General features: G+C 51.7%; 1 protein-coding gene across 2 annotated transcripts; it reads left to right on the top strand.

The window, feature by feature from the left end:
- The first annotated feature begins 3,367 nt into the window (after positions 1–3,367).
- Positions 3,368–21,937, top strand: PFAS (phosphoribosylformylglycinamidine synthase). 2 transcript variants are annotated; one of them, XM_055306532.1, is made up of 28 exons: positions 3,368–3,463; positions 4,840–5,018; positions 5,102–5,237; positions 5,692–5,797; positions 6,620–6,809; positions 6,918–7,023; positions 7,811–7,951; positions 8,071–8,195; positions 8,542–8,670; positions 9,306–9,437; positions 9,573–9,701; positions 15,139–15,212; positions 15,324–15,480; positions 15,774–15,835; positions 15,972–16,133; positions 16,590–16,715; positions 16,840–16,971; positions 17,201–17,431; positions 17,591–17,771; positions 18,074–18,157; positions 18,368–18,523; positions 18,738–18,857; positions 19,140–19,285; positions 19,411–19,618; positions 19,778–19,869; positions 19,950–20,064; positions 20,690–21,022; positions 21,103–21,937. In XM_055306532.1, exons 2-28 carry the CDS (start codon positions 4,877–4,879, stop codon positions 21,411–21,413), a joined length of 4,026 nt encoding a protein of 1,341 aa, XP_055162507.1. In that variant the 5' UTR covers positions 3,368–3,463; positions 4,840–4,876; the 3' UTR covers positions 21,414–21,937. The 2 variants fall into 2 exon arrangements, with proteins under 2 accessions (XP_055162507.1, XP_055162508.1); XM_055306533.1 differs by lacking the exon at positions 7,811–7,951.
- Positions 21,938–22,536: the final 599 nt, after the last annotated feature.

Raw genomic sequence — 22,536 nt, 5'->3', positions numbered from 1 at the left:
AATGCAAGGTAGTCAGTGCTGTGGGAAGGGAAGACAGGAGATTAAAAAGGTAAAATAAGGGGGATGAGGTGGATAGCTGAAAGAGGTGAAGACAGGGGCAGCCCCGGTGGCGCAGCGGTTTGGCGCCGCCTGCAGCCTGGGGTGTGATCCTGGAGACCTGGAATCGAGTCCATATCAGGCTCCCTGTGTGGAGCCTGCTTCTCCCTCTGCCTGTGTCTCTGCCTCTCTCTCTCTCTCTCTCTGTGTCTATGACTAAATAAATAAAAAATCTTAGAAAAAAAAAGAGGTGAAAAAAAAAAAGAGGTGAAGACGGTTAAGAGATACAAACTTCCAGTTATAAGTCACAGGGATGAAAAGTACAGCATAGGTAATATGGTCAATAATATTGTAATAATTGTGTGTAGTGACCCATGGGAACTACACTTATTGTGGTGGGCCTTTTGTAATGTATATAACTGTTAGTTCATAATTCTGTTCACTTGATACTATACAGTATATATGTCAACTGTACTTAGATTGAAAAAATAAAATTTGGGGGGGCCTGGGTGTCTCAGTCTGTTAAGCATTTGCCTTCAGTTCATGTAATGATCTTAGGGTCCTGGGATCAAACCCCATGTTGGGCGGGAGCCCTGCTCAACAGGGAGCCTGCTTCTCTGTTTCCCTCTGCCCTCCCCCAGCTCATGCTCTCTCTCTCTCACTCTTTCTCAAATAAGCCTAAAAATAAAATAAGGTCTGGTGCCTGGGTAGCTCAGTTGGTTAAGCATCTGCCTTCAGCTTAGGTCATGATCCTGCTTCTCCCCCATCCTCTGCCAGCCACTCACCTGTTGTGCGCTCTCGCTCTCTCTCTCTCTCTGTCAAATAATTTGAAAAATCCTTAAGAAAGTAAACTAAAGGGATGCCTGGGTGGCTCAGTGGTTAAGCATCTGCCTTCGGCTCGGGTCATGATCCTGGAGTCCTAGGATCAAATCCCACATCGGGCTCCCTGCCTGGAGCCTGCTTCTCCCTTTGCCCATGTCTCTGCCTCTCTTTCTCTGTGTGTCTCTTATGAATAAATAAAATCTTAAAAAATAAAATTAGGGCGGGGGGGAAATCCCTGCGTGGCTCAGTAGTTTAGCGTCTGCCTTTGGCCCAGGGCGTGATCCTGGAGTCCCGGAATCGAGTCCTGTGTCAGGCTCCTGGCATGGAGCCTGCTTCTCCCTCTACCTGTGTTTCTGCCCCTCTCTCTCTGTGTGTCTATCATGAATAAGTAAATAAAATCTTTAATAAATAAAATAAAATAAGGGAAAGTGAAAGGGGCATTTTAAATTATTTTAAACTTATAGCAGCTTCAAATTGTTTTTGGGACAAGATAAGCAAAATATAGTAAATATAAACATTGTAGATAATAAGAATGCTCTAGGTATCATTTAAGAGGAAATAAAGACTTTAATTCTACAAGTTATGGTATCCATTAATTCAACGACGCATTCGATGTAAGCTGTTTCTCATTGCATGAACTAGTTATGCAGTGCACTGTGGTTTCATATTCTTTATAAAGTGAATCTTTGCAGTTGTTTCCTATGATGACATCAGAGATGTTTCTTCCCTTTCCACCAAAACAACAAATTCTCCAAAAGATCGCCCTTGTCAAAGCCTAAGGTCCCAAACCTAATCATCCCTTTTGCTTTTCTCAACTCAGAAGACTGCCTTCATTTACCAAATCCATGAAGATGTGCCCTATATCCTGGGATCTACCTTTTTTGTAAAAAAACATTTTATTTATTTCAGAGAAAGAGAGCACAAGGAGGGGGAGGGAGAAGCAGACTCCCCACTGAGGAGCCCAACATGGGCTCAATCCCAGGACCTGGGATCATGACTCAAGTTGGAGGCAGTCGTTTAATTGAGCCAACCAGGCACCACTCCTCGAATTTACTTTTGATAGTTCATAGGAGGGAGTGTTGAATTTAAGCTACAGTGATCAAAGAAAGCTGTACTGGATATCTACCCCCGTCACTGGCATGATTTATTTTTAAATTTTTAAAAAGATTTTTATTTATTCATAAGAGGCACAGAGAGAGGCAGAGACACAGGCAGGAGAACCAGGTTCTCATGCAGGGAGCCCGATGGGGGACTTGACTCCAGGACCCTGGGGATCACGCCAAAGGCAGCTGCTCAACTGCTGAGCCACCCAGTCATCTTCAATCTGCCTGTTTTGAGGACTTGTCAGTGGGTAGTAGGTAGTAAGGAAATTTAATTATTATTTTTGTTTGTTTGTTTCCCACTTCAGCTCCACCTCTGTAGCAGGTGAATAGCAGCACTATTACCTCCTTTTGTCTCTTTAAGTGTGCAGGTGGTAAGAACTTTCTACTTTCTGCCATTGCTATGCTCTGGGTGCCCCCACTGTAATTTGTTCCCTTAATCCTTTTTTTTTGTTTGTTTATTTCAGAGAGAGAGCCTGCACGAGAGGATAGGAGGAGAAAACAGCAGAATCCCCACTGTTAGGGGGGATATGGACATGGGGCTAGATTCCAGGACCCTGAGATCATGACCCTAAACAAAGGCAGACGATTAAGGGACTGAGCCACCCAGGTGCCCCTGTTCTCTTAAATCCTGCCGGTATCTCCATAAATATACTCTACCTAATTCTTGATTAAACCTTCTTGATTGTGCCATCTGCTTTCTGATAGGATCCTGACGGATACAAACCATTGTATTTACGTATCATTGAGGGTTTTGAAAATGCACAAAAAAAAATATGTATCTGGGCAGAAAGGACTAAGTGTCTGAGTTACAAAATCCTAGGAAACAAGTCAGGGCATTCCGCCCCAGCTCTCACATCTGTTACACAGGGTTTCTGAAAAGATCCAACAACGCTAACTGGTCACGTGCCTTAATGGATGCTCCTGCCATTGTTTAATCGTTACCGGAGCTAGAACGTGAACATTGAAAATGCAGGCCTCCCACTCTGCTATCGGTTAAAAAATAATGCATCCCAGGATGTCTGGGCGGGTCAGTGGTTGAGCGTCTCCCTTCAGGTCAGGGTGTGACCCCAGGGTCCTGGGAGCCTGCTTCTCTCTCTGCCTCTCTGTGTCTCATAAATAAATAAAATCTTAAAAAGAAAAAAAAATGCATCCATGGAGAAAACAAAAAAGTGGAAGGGAGCAGAAGTAGGAGGGAGAGGGAAACTGAGTTCTGGACAAAAAGGAAGCTTCTCATTCCGTTTCCTGCATTACAAGTTTCTGCCTCCATCACGGTTTGCACGGGGACCAGGGATAGGAGGACACAAAACGGCAACTCCCGAGATTCAATTTCTGAGCCAGGCCACCCGCGCTGTCCCGGCCTGCGAGCCCCCGCCCGCCTGCGCGGTGGCGGGTGGAAGTGGGCGGGGCGCCACGAGGCCCCGCCTCTTCCCAGGACTCCGTTGGATGACGCATCGCCGGCGCTACGCTACGCGGTGACCTGTGGCCATCACTGCCTTCCACACGTGCGTATGACTGGCGCCCGCAGCCCTGCTCCCGCACCCCTGCTTGCTGCATCCTTTTCTCTCCCCACCCCCACGCCTGATCCCGGCCACTTGTGTGTCCCGGGCAGGCCGAGGTGCGTCCAGCTGGGGCCCTGCCGTGTGGCCTTGCGCGCCATCCGCAGACGCATGGCAGGGAGCACCCCCCCCCCGCACCCCTACGTTGTCTCCTCCTCTTGCGCGGTTCCTCCCACCCACGAAAAGCCCGCCGACTGCCTCGCTTGTGTCCTGCTAGTCGTTGGGGGTGCGGCCCTGATGGACACAGCCCTGCCTTTGCGCGCTCTTGGAGCCCGTATAGACTGAAGCAATCCCGTGGCAGTTAGGATATAAAGAGAGGCGTAGGTGGGAGGCCTAGCTTTATAAAGGGCGATCAGAATGAGCAAGGGAGGACTCCAGCCTGGGTGAGCAGGAGCACCAAAAGTCAAGAGCTCCACCTATTGTTGGCAATCCAGTGGAGATAAAATAGCTACAGCCCATGCCCACGTGGGGGTTTGGTTCTAGTGGAGAAGGTAGAGTTTTAAATAAATTGAAATGTCAGGTACTAGAAAGACAAAAATAAAATTAGGGGCGTCTGGGTGGCTCAGTGGTTAAACATCTGCCTTCAGCTCAGGGTGTGATCCTGGGGTCCTGGGATCCAGTCCTGCATCGGGCTCCTCTAGGGAGCCTGCTTCTCTATCTGTGTCTCTGTCTCTGTCTCTCTCTCTCTCTCTCTGTCATGAATAATAAAATCTTAAAAAAAATAAATAAAGCCACAAGTGTGGATGAAGTCGCTTCGGAAGAGCATGTAGACAGGAGAGAGTGAAGGACAGGTCCCCAGCAGGTGCCAGAGAAGGAACAGTCAGAAGGTAGAGGCATACCAGGAGATGGTGTCTTCTGACTCCACCAACTGGGCCCAGTCTAGCTCATCCTAGGTTTACACTTAGATGCTATTTTTTTCCAGAAAGTCTTCCTTAACAAGTCAAGTGCTGGGTTGGCACCCACAGTCTCTTGGCCTTAACCACCCTAGACTGGAAATGTTTGGGTGCTTGCCAGTCTCCCTCAATAGAATGTAAGCTCTTTGAAGGCAGAAGTAGTTTTTGTCTTCACAGCCATGTTCCTGAGACCTTGCCTGGGGCCTGGCAGAGTGCCAGTGCTCAAGGATCACGTGTCAAGGGTGTACCTGCTTACCCTGTTCCCATGTTTTGCAGGATGAAGACCCCCCCCCAAGCTTCCATTTTTCAGAGTATCTTGTCTCTCCGAATGCCCCTATTTCCCGTACCCCCATCCCTAATGCATCCAGAGCCTCAGCTGTCTTTGAAATCTGAAATCAGTTTGACAAGCTGTAGCTGATTACTTTTCAGGGACCTAAGTCATTTCTCACAACGGACAACTCCAGCGATGACCTCTGTTCTTCACTTCTATGTCCATCCCTCTGGCCATGAGAGGGCAGCTTCGGGACACATTCAAAGGAAGCTTCAAGGGAAGCTGCCAGCACTGCAGTCTGTCAAGACAGAGTTGTGCTACAATGTGAACTGGACAGGTTGGGCCAAGTATTGGATTTTGCAGGGAGGTGTGCCTGGCCAGGCAGTGTCTTGAGATGTCCCTGTTTTATCTTCCCTGCAGCCAAGTCCCTCCCAAACGCTGAAGAGATGAAGAAGCTGATGTGGCTTTTTGGTTGCCCCTTGTTACTGGGTGATGTTGCTCAGGAGTCCTGGCTCCATCCCGACTCTAGTGACCTGCTGCTGGAGGTTGGGCCCAGGCGAGTGTCTCAGCCCAGGGTAAATGCTTTCCATGTTCTCAGGCAAAGCTCCCTTCCAAACCCGCTGCCCACCCTTCCACTTCCATTCTTCTTCCTTTTACTGTGACCTTTGGTAAGACTTGTTTTTTCTTCGCTCCATCCTACTCCCTGTTTAGAAAGCCATGCACATGGCTTCCCCATTTGGGAAGATGTCTTTGAAAGACTCAGCCAGCTACCAGCCATGTTCTGGAAGTAAAAGAGATTGCATTCTGAGTAGAAATCAAAGCATTTTATACTGGAAGGCAGGTCCGCTTTGATTTGAGTGACCCTCAAAAGCAGATTTCTCGGTGCCCAGGTCTGTGGCTAGAGGCCAGTGGTGAGGGAGATAGAGGTGAGAGGTGAGTGGGCCAGCGGTAGGCAGGATCCATCATCTCGGTGGGGTTCTCAGGTCCTAACCATATGGCCCATCTCTCAGGCTGAACTTCTCCACGCCAGCATCCACCAACGTCGTGTCAGTGTGCTGGGCTGCTGGGCTGGGGGCTGTGGATCGTGTGGAGACTACCCGGCGCTACTTGCTCTCGGTGAGGCATTGGGCTCTCTGTGTCAATGAGGGAAGAGGAGCTAGGCTGGAGATAAAGAGATAAGGTCCTGAACCTGAGAGAAACGGGGAGGAGCTCTTGGCTTTAGGCCAATCTGGTGCAGATTGTCCATGCCTAAGACTGCCTGGGAGAGGACTGAGTGGGAAGGGACTCCAGCCCGTGCTCCCTTTGCTAATCTGCTTCCTTACATGGACTCGTGCCTGGAAGGGAAGTGGGACATGTCTTTCTTTTCTTTTCTTTTCTTTTCTTTTCTTTTCTTTTCTTTTCTTTTCTTTTCTTTTCTTTTCTTTTCCTTCCTTCCTTCCTTCCTTCCTTCCTTCCTTCCTTCCTTCCTTCCTTCCTTCCTTTTTCTTCCTTCCTTCCTTCCTTCCTTCCTTCCTTCCTTCCTTCCTTCCTTCCTTTTTCTTTCTCTCTCTTTCTTTCTCTCTCTCTCTCTCTCTTTCTTCTTTCTTTCTTTCTTTCTTTCTTTCTTTCTTTCTTTCTTTCTTTCTTTCTTTCTTTCTCTGTTTTTTATTTCTTCACAAGAGAGGCAGAGATTCATGAGATAGGGAGAGGGTGAAGCAGGCTCCACACAGGGAGCCCAATGTGGGGCTCGATTCAGGCATTCCCAGATCACGCCCTGAGCTGAAGGCAGACGCTCAACCGCTAAGCCACCCAGGCGTCCTGGGATGCATCTAATTGGCACATGGGCACCATGCTGATTAGCCGTGGGCAGGCCCTGTGTGATTCGGAGGACAAAGGATGCACCGTTTTGTCTAGTGTTCAGCTCTCCACCTCCTGCCCTCTGTGTGTGTTTGCACCTAGTTTGCCCACCCCCCGTCAGCGGAGATGGAGACCATCGCTCTGGCTACCCTGCATGATCGGATGACAGAGCAGCACTTCCCCCATCCCATCCAGAGCTTCTCCCTCGGGAGCATTTCCACACCTCTCAATGGCCATATCAACATCCTGGCTGAGGGCCGGTGTGCCCTGGAGAAAGCCAACCAGGAGCTAGGTGAGCAAGGGTGACTGGGAGGAAGGCCCAGGCGAGGCCAGTTAGGGTGCCAAGACCCAGGACCTGATGCCAGAGTCCTGCAGCCAGCTCTTCTGGGTTGTCTCCTAGGCCTGGCCCTAGACTCCTGGGACCTAGATTTCTATACCAAACGCTTCCAGGAGCTACAGAGGAACCCAAGCACTGTGGAGGCTTTTGACTTGGCTCAGTCCAATAGGTAGGGTGGGGTTGGGGTGGCACGGAAATGGGGACTTTCTGAAGTCTGAACCCATGGAGGTTGGAAGGGAAGAGCACTGGCACTTGCCTTCATGGCTCTTCTTTTGGCTCAGGGGTGCCCCCGAGTCTATTTGAAGGCCCAGGCTCCTCATCCATCCAGTGGTCTATACCCAGATCTTGATTTCATTTTTTTAAGATTATATTTATTTGACAGAGAGAGCAAACATAAGCAGGGGGCTCTGCAGAGGGAGAGGGAGAAGCAGAGTCCCCACTGAGCAGGGAGCCCAATGTGGGTCTCGATCCCAAGACCCCGAGATCATGACCTGTGCCGAAGGCCGACGCTTCACCAATTGAGCCACCCAGGCGCCCTTAGATCTTGATTTCATATTCACTTTGTATCTAAACAATCCAGTGAAAGAACGTTTGAAGATTATGGTTTTTGGGGATCTATTTTGACCTAAGAGGTGGCACTAGGGCTCCCTACTCAGCGGGGAGTCCGCTTCTCTCCCTTCCTCTGCCCCTCCCCCTAGCTGTACATCCTCTCTCTCTCCCCCTTCTCCCCCCTCCCTCCCTCTCAAATAAATAAAATCTTTTTAAAAATTTTAAAAAGCATCAAGATTATAAAAAGACTGAAGTGTCACAGGTTGAAAGACACTAGGAAAGAGAAAAAATTTATAAACAAAACAAAGAGTCAGTTGTAACTATGGCCAATTGCTGAGAAGACACGGCATGGTGTGAGAAGTGACCCAGCTTTCTGCCTGACCTTCCTTCCCGCGTCACCCCTGCAGTGAGCACAGCCGACACTGGTTCTTCAAGGGCCAGCTCCACATGGATGGTCAGGAGTTGGCACACTCCCTGTTTGAGTCCATCATGAGTACCCAGGCATCCTCGAACCCCAACAATGTCCTCAAGTTCTGTGACAACAGCAGGTGGGCCGTGCCCCAGGCCAGGGTGACCTCAAACATGGGGGAGGGGAGGGCTCCAGGCCCTGATGGGGCAAACGCAGGCCCCATGAAGGACGCAGGTTCCAGAACCAGTGTGTCCATAGTGCAATCCAGGGGAAGGAAGTCCAATTCCTAAGGCCCGAAGACCCCACTCAGCCAAGCTGCTTCCAGCCACACCGGGCACTGAGACACGTAGTCTTCACAGCAGAGACCCACAACTTCCCCACAGGTGAGCTGGTCCAGGGGATGGATAGAGAGATAGAGTGTGGGGTGGAGTGAAGGTCTTCTGGGTAGGGCCTGGGAGAAACAATGAGGTAAGCTGCTTGTCCTGAATTTTTCTTAAAGTAGGCTCCACGCCCAATGTGGAGCCCAACGTGGGGCCCAACGTGGAGCCCAACGTGGGACCCAGCGTGGGGGTTATACTTCCCACCCTGAGATCAAGACCTGAGCAGAGAGCAACAGTCAGGTGCTTGGCCACCTGTGCCACACAGGCGCCCTGTCCTGATTTTTAATGGGGTGGTCAGAGCTGGGGTTCATCTCTTTGGTACCCATACCTCTTCCCCATCTCTTTACAGGAGTAGCCCCCTTCAGTGGTGCGACCACAGGCACAGGGGGCCGGATCCGAGATGTCCAGTGCACGGGCCGAGGGGCCCACGTGGTAGCTGGCACTGCTGGCTATTGCTTTGGAAACCTGCACATTCCAGGTCCCACCTCGTTCCTCTCTACCATCTCTTCCTTGTCCTGGCGGGCACAGAACACTTCTATCTCCTAGGTCATCTCGGGTGCCTCTTCTTGGGACGCAGGGCTCTAGAGTAACTGGCTGGTCACCAACTGTGGCCATGAGGATTCCAGGCCAGGAGAAACCCAAGTCACCAGACAGGCTTTGCAGAATTGCCATTTTCTTTATAAACTAGCATCTGCTCAGCAAGGAAACATACTGGGTCAGTCTCATGACTATCACCTGCCCCCAAAGTCTAATTTCTTTAGGATTTATTTATTTATTCATGAGAGAAAGAGAGAGAGAGAGGCAGAGACACAGACAGAGGGAGAAGCAGGCTCCCCACAGGGAGCCTGATGTGGGGGAGGGGGACTCAACCAAAACAAAGCAACCCCCCCCCACCTCTGATCCTAAGATGATCCTAAGACTTGCAGGGGCTGGTGTGGGAGGTGGGGACCCAGATCGGTGCTTTATTGTAGGCTCTACACCTTCCTGCAGTGGGACTTCCTAAAGTTGGACATTCTACCTGCAAGGGTGTCCTTGGTGGCTGACTTAGACTCCTTCTTTGGCTCCTCTGTGTTCCGTCTTAATGTTCTAGCCAACTTTCTCCTTCCCTTCCAGGTTATAATCTGCCTTGGGAGGATCCAAGCTTCCAGTATCCTGAGAACTTTGCCCGGCCCCTGGAGGTTGCCATTGAGGCCAGTAATGGGGCTTCTGATTACGGCAACAAGTTTGGAGAGCCCGTGTTGGCCGGTGAGGCTTGGGGTGTGGGGGTAACGGACACCTAATCCCGTTATCCGGTGGGTGGGAGGTGTATGATTGAGCGAGCGCTGGGGGCACAGGGTGACTGGACTCTGGCCCCCTCTCCCTGTCATGTCCATGCTCCAGGCTTCGCCCGCTCCTTCGGACTCCAGCTCCCAGACGGCCAGCGTCGTGAGTGGATCAAGCCCATCATGTTCAGTGGGGGCATCGGGTCCATGGAAGCTGAGCATGTGCGCAAGGAGCCCCCAGAGCCAGGTAAGAGCTCACTTCTTGTCTCTATACCCAGCCAGCTTTGTGTCCCCAGCACAGCAGCAGCAGCTGGAGGGAAATTTAGAGGCTACTTCCTGGGTTGGTTTTTAACTCCCACCTTGTGTGTCTCCCCACCGCCTCTATGCAGATTTTCAAGGCAGGCCAGGGCCTTATACCAGCAGGGCTCTCCATCTGCGTTCCTTCTGTGTGCCCTGCTTTCCTTCTGCATGACAGGTACCCACTCTGCTAAGTCAAGCCAGCCAGTGTTTGTTCATTGTCAGTTCAGTGTTTGGCCTGCTATATGCCAGGGGTTTCTTTCCTGCAGCTCAGCTCAGGTGGGCAAACATCTCTTAGGCCCCATGGTGTGCTGGATTGTGTGGTGGAGTGAAGATAAGAGCCAAGGTCGCATTTATTGAAGAGGTGACCCAATCACGTGGCTCAGAATTGAAAAGGCAAAAAAAGGGTCACACGGTGAAAACTGCCCTTCCCTTGACTTCCCAGCTTCCCTTCCTAGAGATAACCCGTGTTTAACCAGTGGCTGGTGTACCTTACCAGAGGTATTTCCTGCATCTCCCACATATGCATATATGCATATTCATCTCTCTTTTTTTTTAATTTTTTATTTATTTATGATAGGCACACAGTGAGAGAGAGAGAGAGGCAGAGACATAGGCAGAGGGAGAAGCAGGCTCCATGCACCGAGAGCCTGACGTGGGATTCCATCCTGGGTCTCCAGGATTGCGCCCTGCGCCAAAGGCAGGCGCTAAACCACTGCGCCACCCAGGGATCCCTCTCTTTTTTTTTTTAACAGGTGCCATATGTGCAGGCTTCTTTTTAATAATCCCATTACTCAGGGCAGCCCAGGTGCTCAGTGGTTTAGTGCCGCCTTCGGCACAGGGCATGATCTTAGAGACCTGGGATCAAGTCCCACATCAGGCTTCCTGCATGGAGCCTGCTTCTGCCTCTGCTTCTCTCTCTCTCTCTCTGTGTGTGTGTGTGTGTGTCTCTCATGAATAAATAAATAAAATATTAAAAAAAAATAACCTCATTGTTCAGATGTAATCCGTGTACCATAAAATTCACCCTTTTAAAGTGTGCAAGTCATCAGGATTTTTTTTTTTTTTAAGTTAGTGCCTTTTTAGCATAAGGACAGAGCTGTGCCTCGAGCACCATTCATTCCAGAACATTATCATCACCGCAGGACCAGTTAGCAGTAACTTCCTCCCTCCGCCTCCCTCCGCCTCTCTCTGGCAGCAACTCCTCTACTTCCTGCCTCTGCAGATTTGCCTGTTGTGGATGTTTCTCTAAATGGAATCACACAGTATGTGGCCTTTTGTGTCTGGCATCTTTCACTTAGCACAGTATTTTTAAGATTTACCTGTATCAGAGCACCTGTCAGTACCTTATTCCTTTTTAGGGCCACATGATACTCCATCACACAGACCTCTCGTGTGTTTATCCGTTCATCAGTTAGTAGACGTGTGGGTCTCTTCTACTTTTCAGCTAGTGCAGATAATGCTGCTGTACACACATGTACATGTTTTTCTGTGCCTGTATGTTCTCTGATCACTGGCCTATATAAGTAGGAGTGGAATTACCGGGGCGGGGGGGGGGTGTCACACAGTAACTGTCCAGCTTTTTGAAAAACTGCCAGATTGTTGCACTGCACTGTTCTGCAGCCCCCCCGCCCCGCCCAGCAGTGGAAGAGGGCTCTCATGTCTCCGTGTCCTCACCAGCTCTTGTTACCTAGAGTCTCTCTGATTCTAGCCATCCTACGGCATGAAGTAGCATCTTGTGTGGTTTTCACTTGCATTTGGCTAATGACTAATGATGTTGAGCATCTTTTCACATGCGTTTATAGATTTTCCTTGGTGATATGTCTGTCAGGATTCTTTGTCTTTTTTTCTGGATTTTTTCTTTTTTTTATTTTCAAGATTTTATTTATTTATTCATGAGAGACCCAGAATGGGAGAGACGCAGAGACACAGGCAGAGGGAGAAGCAGGGTCCCTGCAGGGAGCCCGATGCAGGACTCGATCCCAAGGACCCCGGGATCACGACCTGGGCCAAAAGCAGACACTCAACCACTGAGCCATTCAGGCGTCCTGGACTTTTTTTTTCATTTTTATTTTATTATTATTTTTAAAAGATTTTATTTATGTGTTCATGAGAGATAGACAGAGGCAGAGACACAGGCAGAGGGAGAAGCAGGCGCCCTGTGGGGAGCCCGATGTGGGACTCGATCCCAGGATCCTGGGATCATGCCCTGAGCCGAAGGCAGACACTCAACTGCTGAGCCACCCAGGTGTCCTTTTTATTTCATTTTTAAATTGAATTGTCTTTTTTGGTGGAGTTACAAGAGTTTTATGTATCAGGGTCTAAATGTTCATCAGATAAATACATGATTTGCAAATACTTTTTTCTTGTTCTGTGGGGTTTTTTGCTTTCTTTATGGTGTCTTACGAAGAAAGCACAAATGGTTTTAATTTTGGTTAAGTCAGGTTTATCAATAACATCTGCTGCTGCTGCTATGGTTTTGATGACCTAGCTAACAAAACCTTTGCTTAAGCCAAGGTCGTAAAGATTTATAGCAATGTTTTCTTGTGATATTAATATAGCTTTTAGCTCGTACATTTAGGTTTCTGATACATCTTGAATGGATCTTTTTATATGGTGTAAGAGTCTAACTTCTCTCTTTCATATGTGGATATCCATTTGTTCTAATGCCATGTTTCAGAAAGACGGTCTGCACCTTACTGAATGGTCTTGCGACTTTTCAAAAATTGATGGCCCAGAGGTTTCTGGCTTGTTCAGTCAGTAGAGCATACAGCTCTTGATCTTGGGGTTGTGAATTCAAGCCCCACACTGGGTGCAGAGCCTACTTAAAAGAAGAAACAAAAATCACTTGGCCATAAATATATAGTTCGTTATTGATTCACAGTTGTATCGAACAGTCAGATTGATTGTTGTATCCTACCTGTTCTTGTGCAAGTACCGCACGTCTGGGTTATTACAGCTTTGTAGTAAGTTTTCAAAGCAGGAAGTAGGGACACCTGGGTGGCTCAGCTGTTGAGCATCTACCTTCGGCTCAGGGCATGGCATGATCCTGGGATCCACAATTGAGTTCCTTATCGGGCTCCCTGCAAGGAGCCTGCTTCTCCCTCTGCTTGTGTCTCTCCCTCCCTTTTTTTTTTTAAGATTTTATTTATTTATTCATAGAGACACAGAGAGAGAGAGAGAGAGGCAGAGACACAGGCAGAGGGACAAGCAGGTTCCATGCAGAGAGCCTGACGTGGGACTCGATCCAGAGTCTCCACGATCACGCCCTGGGCTGCAGGCGGTGCTAAACCGCTGCGCCACTGGGGCTGCCCTCTCCCTCCCTTTGTGTGTCTCTTATGAATAAATAAATAGAATCTTTTAAAAAATAATAAATAAACAAATATACATAAAAACAGGAAGTATGAGCGCCTGGGTGACCCATGGGGGCGCTTGGTTAAGCGTCTGCCTTCGGCTCAGGTCATGATCCCAGGGTCCTGGGATGGAGCTCCAAGGCAGGCTCCCTGCTCAGCGAGGAGTCTGTTTCTCCCTCTGTCTCTCCCCTTGCTCATGTATTTTCTCTCTCTCTCTCTCTCTCTCTCTCTCTCTCTCTCTCTGTGTCACTCATGAATACATAAATAAAATCTTAACAAAAAAATTTCTCTGTCTCTCCCCCTGCTCATGTATTTTCTCTTTCTCTCTCTTCTGTGTCACTCATGAATACATAAATAAAACCTTAACAAAAAAAAAAAAAAAAGGTCTTATTTATTTGAGAGAGAGAGAGGCAGAGAGAGAAGCAGGCTCCATGCAGGAAGCCCGATGTGGGACTTGATCCTGGGACTCCGGGATCACACCCTGAGCCAAAGGCAGACGCTCAACCGCTGAGCCACCTAGGCATCCCTCAAATAAATAAAATCTTTAAAAATAAAAATAAAAGCAGGAAATACTAATCCTTCAATTTTGTTCTTTTTCAAGATTGTTTTGGCCATTCTAGGTCCTTTACATTTCCATATAAATTTTAGGATCAGCTGATCCATTTCTGTGAAAAAGGCAGGTAGGCTGTGATAGGGATTGTATTGACTCTGCAGATCAATTTGGGGAGCAAGGCCATGGTAACATCGTTCAGCCTTTTGCTCTGTCAACATGGGATCTGTTTCCATTTGTTTAGGTCTACTAACAGATGTTTTAGTTGCAGTGTGTAAGTCTGGCACTTCTGTTAAACTTATTACTGGTTTTATTTCTGGCGCATAATTCTGTACCTTGCTCTTTTCTTTTAAAGATGTTATTTATTTATTCATGAGAGACACAGAGACACAGGCACAGGGAAAAGCAGGCTCCATTCAGGGAGCCCGATACAGGACTCGATCCCGGGACTCCAGGACCAGGCCCCGAGCCGAAGGCAGGCGTTAAACCACTTGAGCCACCCGGGGATCCCTACCTTGCTCTTTTCACTTAGCAATATATCTTGGAGATCATGTCATATTGCTAAATGTCATACAAAATCGTAGAAAAAAAAATTGTATTCATATGTGATCCTCCTTTTTTGGGGGGTGGGATAATATTTCAGTATATGGATAAATACCATAATTTATGAATCTGTTCTCCCTCATTAGCACTTTAGATTACAGTTGACCCTTGGACAACATGGGTTTGAGCCACGCAGGTCTACTTGTTTATGATTTTTTTTTTTTTTGATAAATACGGTACAGACCTCTAAATGTATTTTTTTCTGATTTTGTGAATATTGTCTGGCTGTATTTTTATAAGACCTGCTGTGAGAATACAGTAAACATATAATATACAGAATATGTATTCATCAGCCATTTATATTATTGGTAAAGTTTCTGGTCAATAGTAGGTTATTAGTTGTTGACTTTTTGGAGGGGAGGACTTGATTGTCACATGCAGATTTTTTACTGTGTGGGTCGGCACCCCCTAACCCCGATGTTGTTAAAGGGCCAACAGTATTTCCTATCCTTGGTAATACAAATGATGTTGCAATGTTTCATTTTGAACATAGGTGATTTTGTGCCTATGTGAATACATCCAGAGTATAAATTCCTCGAAGGGCAGCCCCGGTGGCGCAGCGGTTTAGCGCTGCCTGCAGCCCGGGGTGTGATCTTGGAGACCCAGGATCGAGTCCCACATCGGGCTTCCAGCATGGAGCCTGCTTTTCCCTCTGCCTGTGTTTCTGCCTCTCTCTTCGCTCTCTCTGAATAAATAGATAAATAAATCTTTAAAAATAAAATAAAATAAATCCCTCGAAGTGTATTTACCCAAAGAATACATGCATTCGTGATATTGATTGCTCTCCCCTTATATCCGCTCCCCCCCCCTTTTTATATATATATATATATATCCGTTTCCCTTAATCTTTATCCTTTACTTATTGCCTACCTTCTTCTCAGGCATGGACATTGTAAAGGTTGGGGGTCCTGTTTATAGAATTGGAGTTGGTGGTGGAGCTGCGTCATCTGTGCAGGTGAGTGGGACTCGCTCAGGTGCAGGCTCCAGGACGTTGTCGGGCCTCGTGCTTGGGTAGGATATGAGCTCCCAGACCCCAGCAGCCCAGCTGTACCATACGTTCCCCCAGGTGCAGGGAGACAACACCAGTGACCTGGACTTTGGGGCTGTGCAGCGGGGAGACCCGGAGATGGAACAAAAGATGAACCGTGTGATCCGGGCGTGTGTGGAGGCTGCCAGGGGCAACCCTATCTGCAGCCTCCACGACCAGGGTGCTGGTGGCAACGGTGAGGAAGGGAATCAGGGCATGGGACCTGGCCTCCCTGGCCTCTTGTCAGGTTTGGCTGAGGTGGAGGTGTCAGGGATCTGCAACCGGCTGCCCAGCCCTGGATCCCATTCTCCACCCCCCCATACCTCCTGGAGAGGCTTGGATTGGGTGGTGGGAGCCTGCTGCTGCAGGATGGTAGGTGATGAACGTGCGGCAGCAATGCACACAAGACACACAGAATTAGGGGCTCCTTTGTTTGCCGGGTGCTGCCCACAGCCAGGTCACCACCTCTCCTTCACGTCCTCCCATCAGGCAACGTCCTGAAGGAACTGAGTGACCCCGCCGGAGCTGTCATTTACACCAGCCGCTTCCAGGTGAGCCTTGTCCCCAGAGGTCTGGCTGTGCCCCCATCACATCGGCCCCCACCTTCCCCCTAAACCCCCAACTCCTTGCAAAGACATGAGGCTGGCAAGTGCCCACTGACCCTTCACTTTTTCCTCCTGGATGCAGCTCGGGGATCCAACCCTGAACGCCCTGGAAATCTGGGGGGCTGAGTATCAGGAGTCAAATGCACTTCTGCTGCGGCCCCTGGACCGGGATTTTCTCAGCCGTGTCAGCACCCGGGAACGCTGCCCAGCTTGCTTTGTGGGCACCATTACAGGGGACAAGAGAGTGAGTTGGCCCAGGGAGCCTGCAGCAGTGGCAGTGGGTGGATGTGGAACTGCCCGAGTCTGGGCTGGAGGGAGGGAGAGCCGTCGCAGGGAAGGGATGAGGAGGATGGGGGTGGGTGGCCCACAGACTGGGGAACAGCATGTAGGGGGTGGCCAGGGGTAGAGATGCGATGGGGGGGTGGGGCAGGAACACGCCCTTGTGCCCTGCTTTCTTTTTTTTTTTCTTTTTTTTTTTTTTTTTGAGAGAGAGAGAGAGAAGCAGAGACATAGGCAGAGGGAGAAGCAGGCTCCATGCAGGAAGCCCAATGCGGGGCTTGATCCCCGGTCTCCAGGATCACATCCTGGGCTGCAGACGGCGCTAAACCGCTGTGCCACCAGGGCTGCCCTGTGCCCTGCTTTCTAGAAATATTCTGTGCTGGGCCTCACCGTCTCCCTCCCTCTGGCTATGTTGCTGTAGATAGTGCTAGTGGATGATCGGGAGTACCCTGTTGGGAGAAATGGCCATGAGGATGCCTCCCTCTCGTCTCCCCCAACCCCCGTGGACCTGGAGCTGGATTGGGTGTTGGGCAAGATGCCTCAGAAGGTACGTAGGTGGGCGGCCCTCCTCTACCCCAGCTCTTCAGACCTCCCTTTGCCCGGCGCATGTTGTCACCTTGTGCTGGGCACTCCCGCAGGTACTCACACCCCGGTCCCCTTCTGTGTTGTAGGAGTTCTTCCTCAAGAGGAGTCACCCTGTGCTGAAGCCTCTGGCCTTGCCCCCAGGTCTGCGAGTGCGCCAGGCCCTGGAGTACGTCCTGAGGCTGCCTGCTGTGGCCAGCAAGCGCTACCTCACCAACAAGGTGCTCCCTGCACCCTTCCCTCTGCCCACCCACCCCTGGCCTCCCGCTCTTTGGGATTGCTGTGGGGAATTCCACAGGCCCCAGGGAGAAGCGGCAGGGCCAGGGCAGCCACCCTGAAGGCCAGGTCCCCTGCTCCCACCCTCTGAGTCTTGTATATATGTTCGGGGTGAGGCAGGTCCCCCGTGTCCCTATCCCTTGGCCTCTCGCCAACCCCCCACTGGTTCTGCAGGTGGACCGCTCTGTGGGTGGCCTGGTGGCACAGCAGCAGTGCGTTGGACCCCTGCACACCCCTCTGGCAGATGTGGCAGTTGTGGCGTTAAGTCACCAGGAGCTCGTTGGAGCCGCCACAGCTCTGGGAGAGCAGCCAGTCAAAAGCCTGCTGGACCCAAAGGTTGCTGCCCGACTGGCTGTGGCTGAAGCCCTCACCAACCTGGTGTTTGCTCTGGTCACCGACCTCCGGGTGAGTCCCCTGCAGCTTCCACCCTGGAGATGCAGGCTGTTGGGAGACATCAGCGTCCATCATCACCTTCTCTTGCCCGTCATGCTCGTGACCTCCCGGCCCCTCTGTCCCCACCCTTTCCACCTCTCTCCCTAATGCACGGTGTCTGCCACTTCCCAGGACGTGAAGTGCAGTGGGAACTGGATGTGGGCAGCCAAGCTCCCAGGAGAGGGTGCGGCCCTGGCCGACGCCTGTGAGGCTATGGTGGCAGTGATGGCGGCCTTGGGTGTGGCGGTGGATGGTGGCAAAGACTCTCTCAGCATGGCCGCCCGGGTCGGCTCTGAGACTGTGCGGGCACCTGGTATGGTCTGGGGGTCATGGGGAGAGGGACAGACCTGTGGGGCTGGGCTGGCACCTCACTCCCTTATTCCTTTCTTGTCTTTCTTGTCTTTTTTTTTTTTTTAAGTTCATTTATTTTAGAGTGTGACAGCGTGGGGAGGGGCAGGGGGAGGAGAGTGGGGAGCAGACTCCCCACTGAGCGTGGATCCTGACCCAGCACTCCATCTCACAACCTTGAGATCATGATGCGAGCTGAAACTGAGAGTCGGTTACTTAACCACCTGGACCGCCCAGGTGCCTACACTCTTACTCCTTGCTCTGCAGGATCACTGGTCATTTCAGCCTATGCCGTCTGTCCAGACATTACAGCCACTGTGACCCCAGACCTCAAGCATCCTGGAGGGAGAGGTATGGGTGCTCCTTCCTCACTGCTTTGTTTATTTAGAGCCTGGTCCTCTGTTTGGAGTCTGCCCTAAGAGATCTGGGCCCCTCGTCTTGGCTCTGGGACCTGGGGGGAAGGTATCTATGGGTCTGTCCACATGCCAGGACTTCAGTATCCATGAGCACAGTGAGGAGTCTGAGCCACCCACTTCCCTCACCCCTGCCCCATCTTCCCAGGCCGTTTGCTGTACGTGTCTCTGAGCCCCGGGCAGCACCGGCTAGGGGGCACGGCCCTGGCCCAGTGTTTCTCGCAGCTAGGCGAGCAGCCTCCCAACCTGGACCTCCCTGAGAACTTGGTGCGTGCCTTTAGCGTCACCCAGGGGCTGCTGAGAGGTGAGTGAGCCCTGGGGGAGATGGAGCACATGACTGGTGTGTGGTGGGCACTCGCTGGCTCAGCAAGTACAGGTGGGGCAGCAGGGATCCGTGGTCCTCCTGTCTAGTTCTCTGAGCATGCCCACGTTCTCATACATTACCTACTTTCCAGAGGGGAGTGGAAGGACATTAGCTTGAATCCCAAGGCTGCTGAGCATTTTTCTCCTTCCTCCAGACCGCCTCCTCTGCTCAGGCCATGATGTCAGTGATGGGGGTCTCATCACCTGCCTGCTGGAGATGGCCTTTGCTGGGAATTGTGGGATAGAGGTGCATGTGCCTGCTCCTGGGGTCGATGGTGAGCTGCTGGGGGGTCTAGACTCGGGCTGGGCTGCCCCCGCCCCCCCCCCCCCACCGTAAACCCCATGTCCTATGAAAAAATGAAGCATCCCCAACCCTGTCGCCTGAGTCCTTGGCTCTCCTTTCTGACCACTGAGCCAGGTGACTCACCCATCTGGGACAGACCCCGAGGCCACATCCTTGGTCCATCTCTCCTGTCCTCCCCTTACCTCAGTCACTGAGCCCTGAACCATCCCCCAACGGTAGCACCCTGGTCACCCTCATGCCTTCATTCTCCCAGCATTGTCTGTCCTGTTTGCTGAGGAGCCGGGCCTGGTGCTGGAGGTGCAGGAGTCCGACCTGGCCCAGGTGCTGAAGCGCTATCGGGTTGCAGGCCTCCACTGCATGGAGCTGGGCTCCACGGGCGATGCTGGGCCCCACGCTTTGGTGAGGAAGGGCAGGTGGTGCACAGTCAGGAGGCCGGGGCTCGCCGGTGCCAGCCCCCGGGGGGGCAGGGTGCCTGGGCAGGATCCCCGTGCTCTTGATCCTGAGTGACCTGCCCTGGCCTCTAGGTGCGAGTATCGGTGAACGGGGCCGTGGTCCTGGAGGAGCCTGTTGGGCAGCTCCGAGCCGTCTGGGAGGAGACCAGTTTCCAGCTGGACCGGCTGCAGGCAGAGCCCCGCTGTGTGGCCGAGGAAGAACAGGGGCTGAGGGAGCGGATGGGGCCCCACTACTGCCTGCCTGCAGCCTTCCCCAAAGCTTCCGTGCCCCGTGAGCCTGGTGAGGGGCTGTGTGCCATCTGGGCCTCCCCAACACTGTGGGCCAGTGGGGGGTAGAACCCAAGGCCTATATGCTAGCGCCTGCCCAGGGGGTATGGGGGGCCAGGGTGGGGTGTTAGGGAAGGAGCCCCTGGACCAGGGATGCTCCTTCTCTCCCAAGGTGGGCCGGTGCCCCGAGTTGCCATCTTGCGAGAGGAGGGCAGCAACGGAGACCGGGAGATGGCCGATGCCTTCCACTTGGCTGGCTTCGAGGTGAGCAGGGCGGCTGGTGGAGCTGGGGCCGGAGCCTTGGGCTCCTTGTCCTCCCATACTGCCTGTCTCTGTCCTGCCAGGTGTGGGACGTGACCATGCAGGACCTCTGCTCTGGGGCGATCGGTCTGGACACGTTCCGTGGCGTGGCCTTCGTGGGCGGCTTCAGCTACGCAGATGTCCTGGGCTCTGCCAAAGGTAAGCATCAGGCTCGTACCCGCTCCCTCCCCTGCACATTCCTGCGGAGGTGCCTTTGCTCCCTTCATCCTGACTGAGAATTGACCTCTCACCTCCCTGGGGCTGGGAACAGTGAGTCCTTTAACTTGGGGCCACATGCCAGCAGAAGGCCCATGAGTAACCTACACAGGTCAGTGTGGCTGGGTGGCACAGGATGACACCAGCCCCCACTAAAGGGGCAGCAGCTATGCAGCCCCAGCATATTGTGCTATTGGAAAGCTGGTTCAGCATGTCCAGATCTTTCTAGTTTATGGGAGAAGCTCCAAAACACAGATTTTTATATAAAACCTGATCTTTAAACAGGCAATTAAATAAAAGATGTTGAATGCTCTGCTGGCCAGGCAAAAAGACTTCCAGGGCCATCTCTGGCCCAGGAATGGCAACATCTAATTAAAGCACATAAACCTGTTTCTCCCCTTTGCCTTTGCCCTGAAGGAGGTGTGGGTGCACGCGTGTGTGTGTGTGTGTGTGCATGTGTGTTCAGGGGTGCCAGGGGTCACACAGGGGAGGAACAGTGATGCTAACATAGAAAAGTGACCATCGCCCTGCACCCTAGCCGCACCCTGATGGCCCTGTTCCCTCCCAGGGTGGGCGGCCGCTGTGACCTTCCACCCAGTGGCCAGGGCTGAACTGAGGCGCTTCCGGAAGCGGCCCGACACCTTTAGCCTGGGCGTGTGTAATGGCTGTCAGCTGCTGGCTCTGCTGGGCTGGGTAGGAGGCAGCCCCAGCGAGGAGGCCAAGGAGACCAAGGAGACCAGCCTGGACTCCTGGCCAGCCCCGCCCGGCCTTGTGCTGCGCCACAACCTGTCTGGACGCTTTGAATCTCGCTGGGCCAGTGTGCGGGTGGGGCCCGGGCCGGCCCTGATGCTGCGCGGGATGGAGGGTGCCGTGCTGCCCGTGTGGAGCGCTCACGGGGAAGGTGAGGCCCCAGGAGGGGGGGGGCGGGGGGGGGCACGAGGGAACTTGGCTCTCACTTCCCTCCTCTCCCACCCCCTGCAGGTTACATGGCGTTTTCTTCTCCGGAGCTCCAAGCCCAGATTGAGGCCAGGGGCTTGGCTCCGCTGCACTGGGCAGACGACAACGGGAAGCCCACAGAACAGTACCCCATGAACCCCAACGGGTCTCCAGGAGGGGTGGCTGGCGTCTGCTCCCTTGATGGCCGCCACCTGGCTCTCATGCCTCACCCTGAGCGGGCTGTGAGGCCCTGGCAGTGGGCGTGGCGCCCTCCTCTGTTTGACACTGTGACCACCTCCCCCTGGCTCCAGCTCTTCATCAATGCTCGAGACTGGACCCGGAAAGGAGGCTGCTGAGCAGGTGGGGGGTGGGAGGGGGTTCTGGGGCCTGACCAGGGCCTGTGCTCAGGGTCCTCTGTCCTCCCTGTCCTCAAATACAGAAGCATCTCACCCGATCTCCAAATATGCCTTGGACAGACAGAGGGCCTAAATGCCAAGAAAAAACTCAGCTAATTTTTAAAATCTGCCTGTTCTTGCCTTACGACATTGGACCTGTTTTTAGTTCCTCTGCTCTGACAGGGTTTGCTGATTGTGGGCCTGGGAAGCAGTGCTTGGGAAGTCAGGATGTGCAGCCGGGAGAGTGATCTATGGTCCCCCCAACCCCCCCCACTCCACCCAGAGATCCCCACATTGTGCCTCCTGTCACTCTGGGCTCGGAGGGACCTCTTATGTTCCTCTTCCTCGTAACCAGGGTTGAGGGGCTGGGGGTGTACAGAAGCACACTAGTTGGGACCTGGGTGTCCTCAGAAAAATGGCAGAAGCTCTCTGGATGCTGCTTTTTAAAATGTAGTGCTGTGCTGTGCAAGCAGTTGTTGGCAGAAGTTTCTCTGAGCAGGTCTCCGTCTGCGTCCTCCAGCTGGCCTGGTGCCAGGCTTGGAACTCCGTATTTGCTTCTCCATGTGGCAGCTCCCTTTCCCAAAGAAATGGTCAGCACCTGCTTCCCTGGAATTACACCTTTAACCTTCATTTCTTCATACATTCCATTCATTCACTGATCCCATTGATGTTTGGGCCAGTGACTGTGCCAAGCACTGTCGCTGCCCCCAGGGATTTTATGATCTAATAGAATTTTAAATAATAGCTATAGGGGCGCCTGGCTTGCTCAGTCTGAAGAGCATGTGATTCTTCATCTCAGGGGTCGCGTGTTTAAGACCCATGATGGGTGTGGAGATTAAATAAATAAACATAAAAAGATAAAAATAAAACCATAGCTATATACTGCACTTGCCATAAACTGAGCATGTGCTTGGCATTTCATATGAACTAAAGTATTTCTCATAAGAATTCAGCAAGATAGTGGATATGTCTCCCTCTTTTTTTTTTTTTTTAACAAAGGAGGAATTAAGGCTAAAGGTTACATAAATTGCCTAGAGTCACAGGGCTTAAAAGGCAGAGCTAAGAGGCCCACTCACTCCAGCTG

Source organism: Nyctereutes procyonoides, unplaced genomic scaffold (assembly GCF_905146905.1).
Source record: "Nyctereutes procyonoides isolate TBG_1078 unplaced genomic scaffold, NYPRO_anot_genome, whole genome shotgun sequence".
In the NCBI taxonomy this organism is placed as follows: domain Eukaryota; kingdom Metazoa; phylum Chordata; class Mammalia; order Carnivora; family Canidae; genus Nyctereutes; species Nyctereutes procyonoides.
The sequence above is the reverse complement of the archived record's forward strand: the minus strand, read 5'-3'. Positions and strand labels throughout refer to the sequence as shown.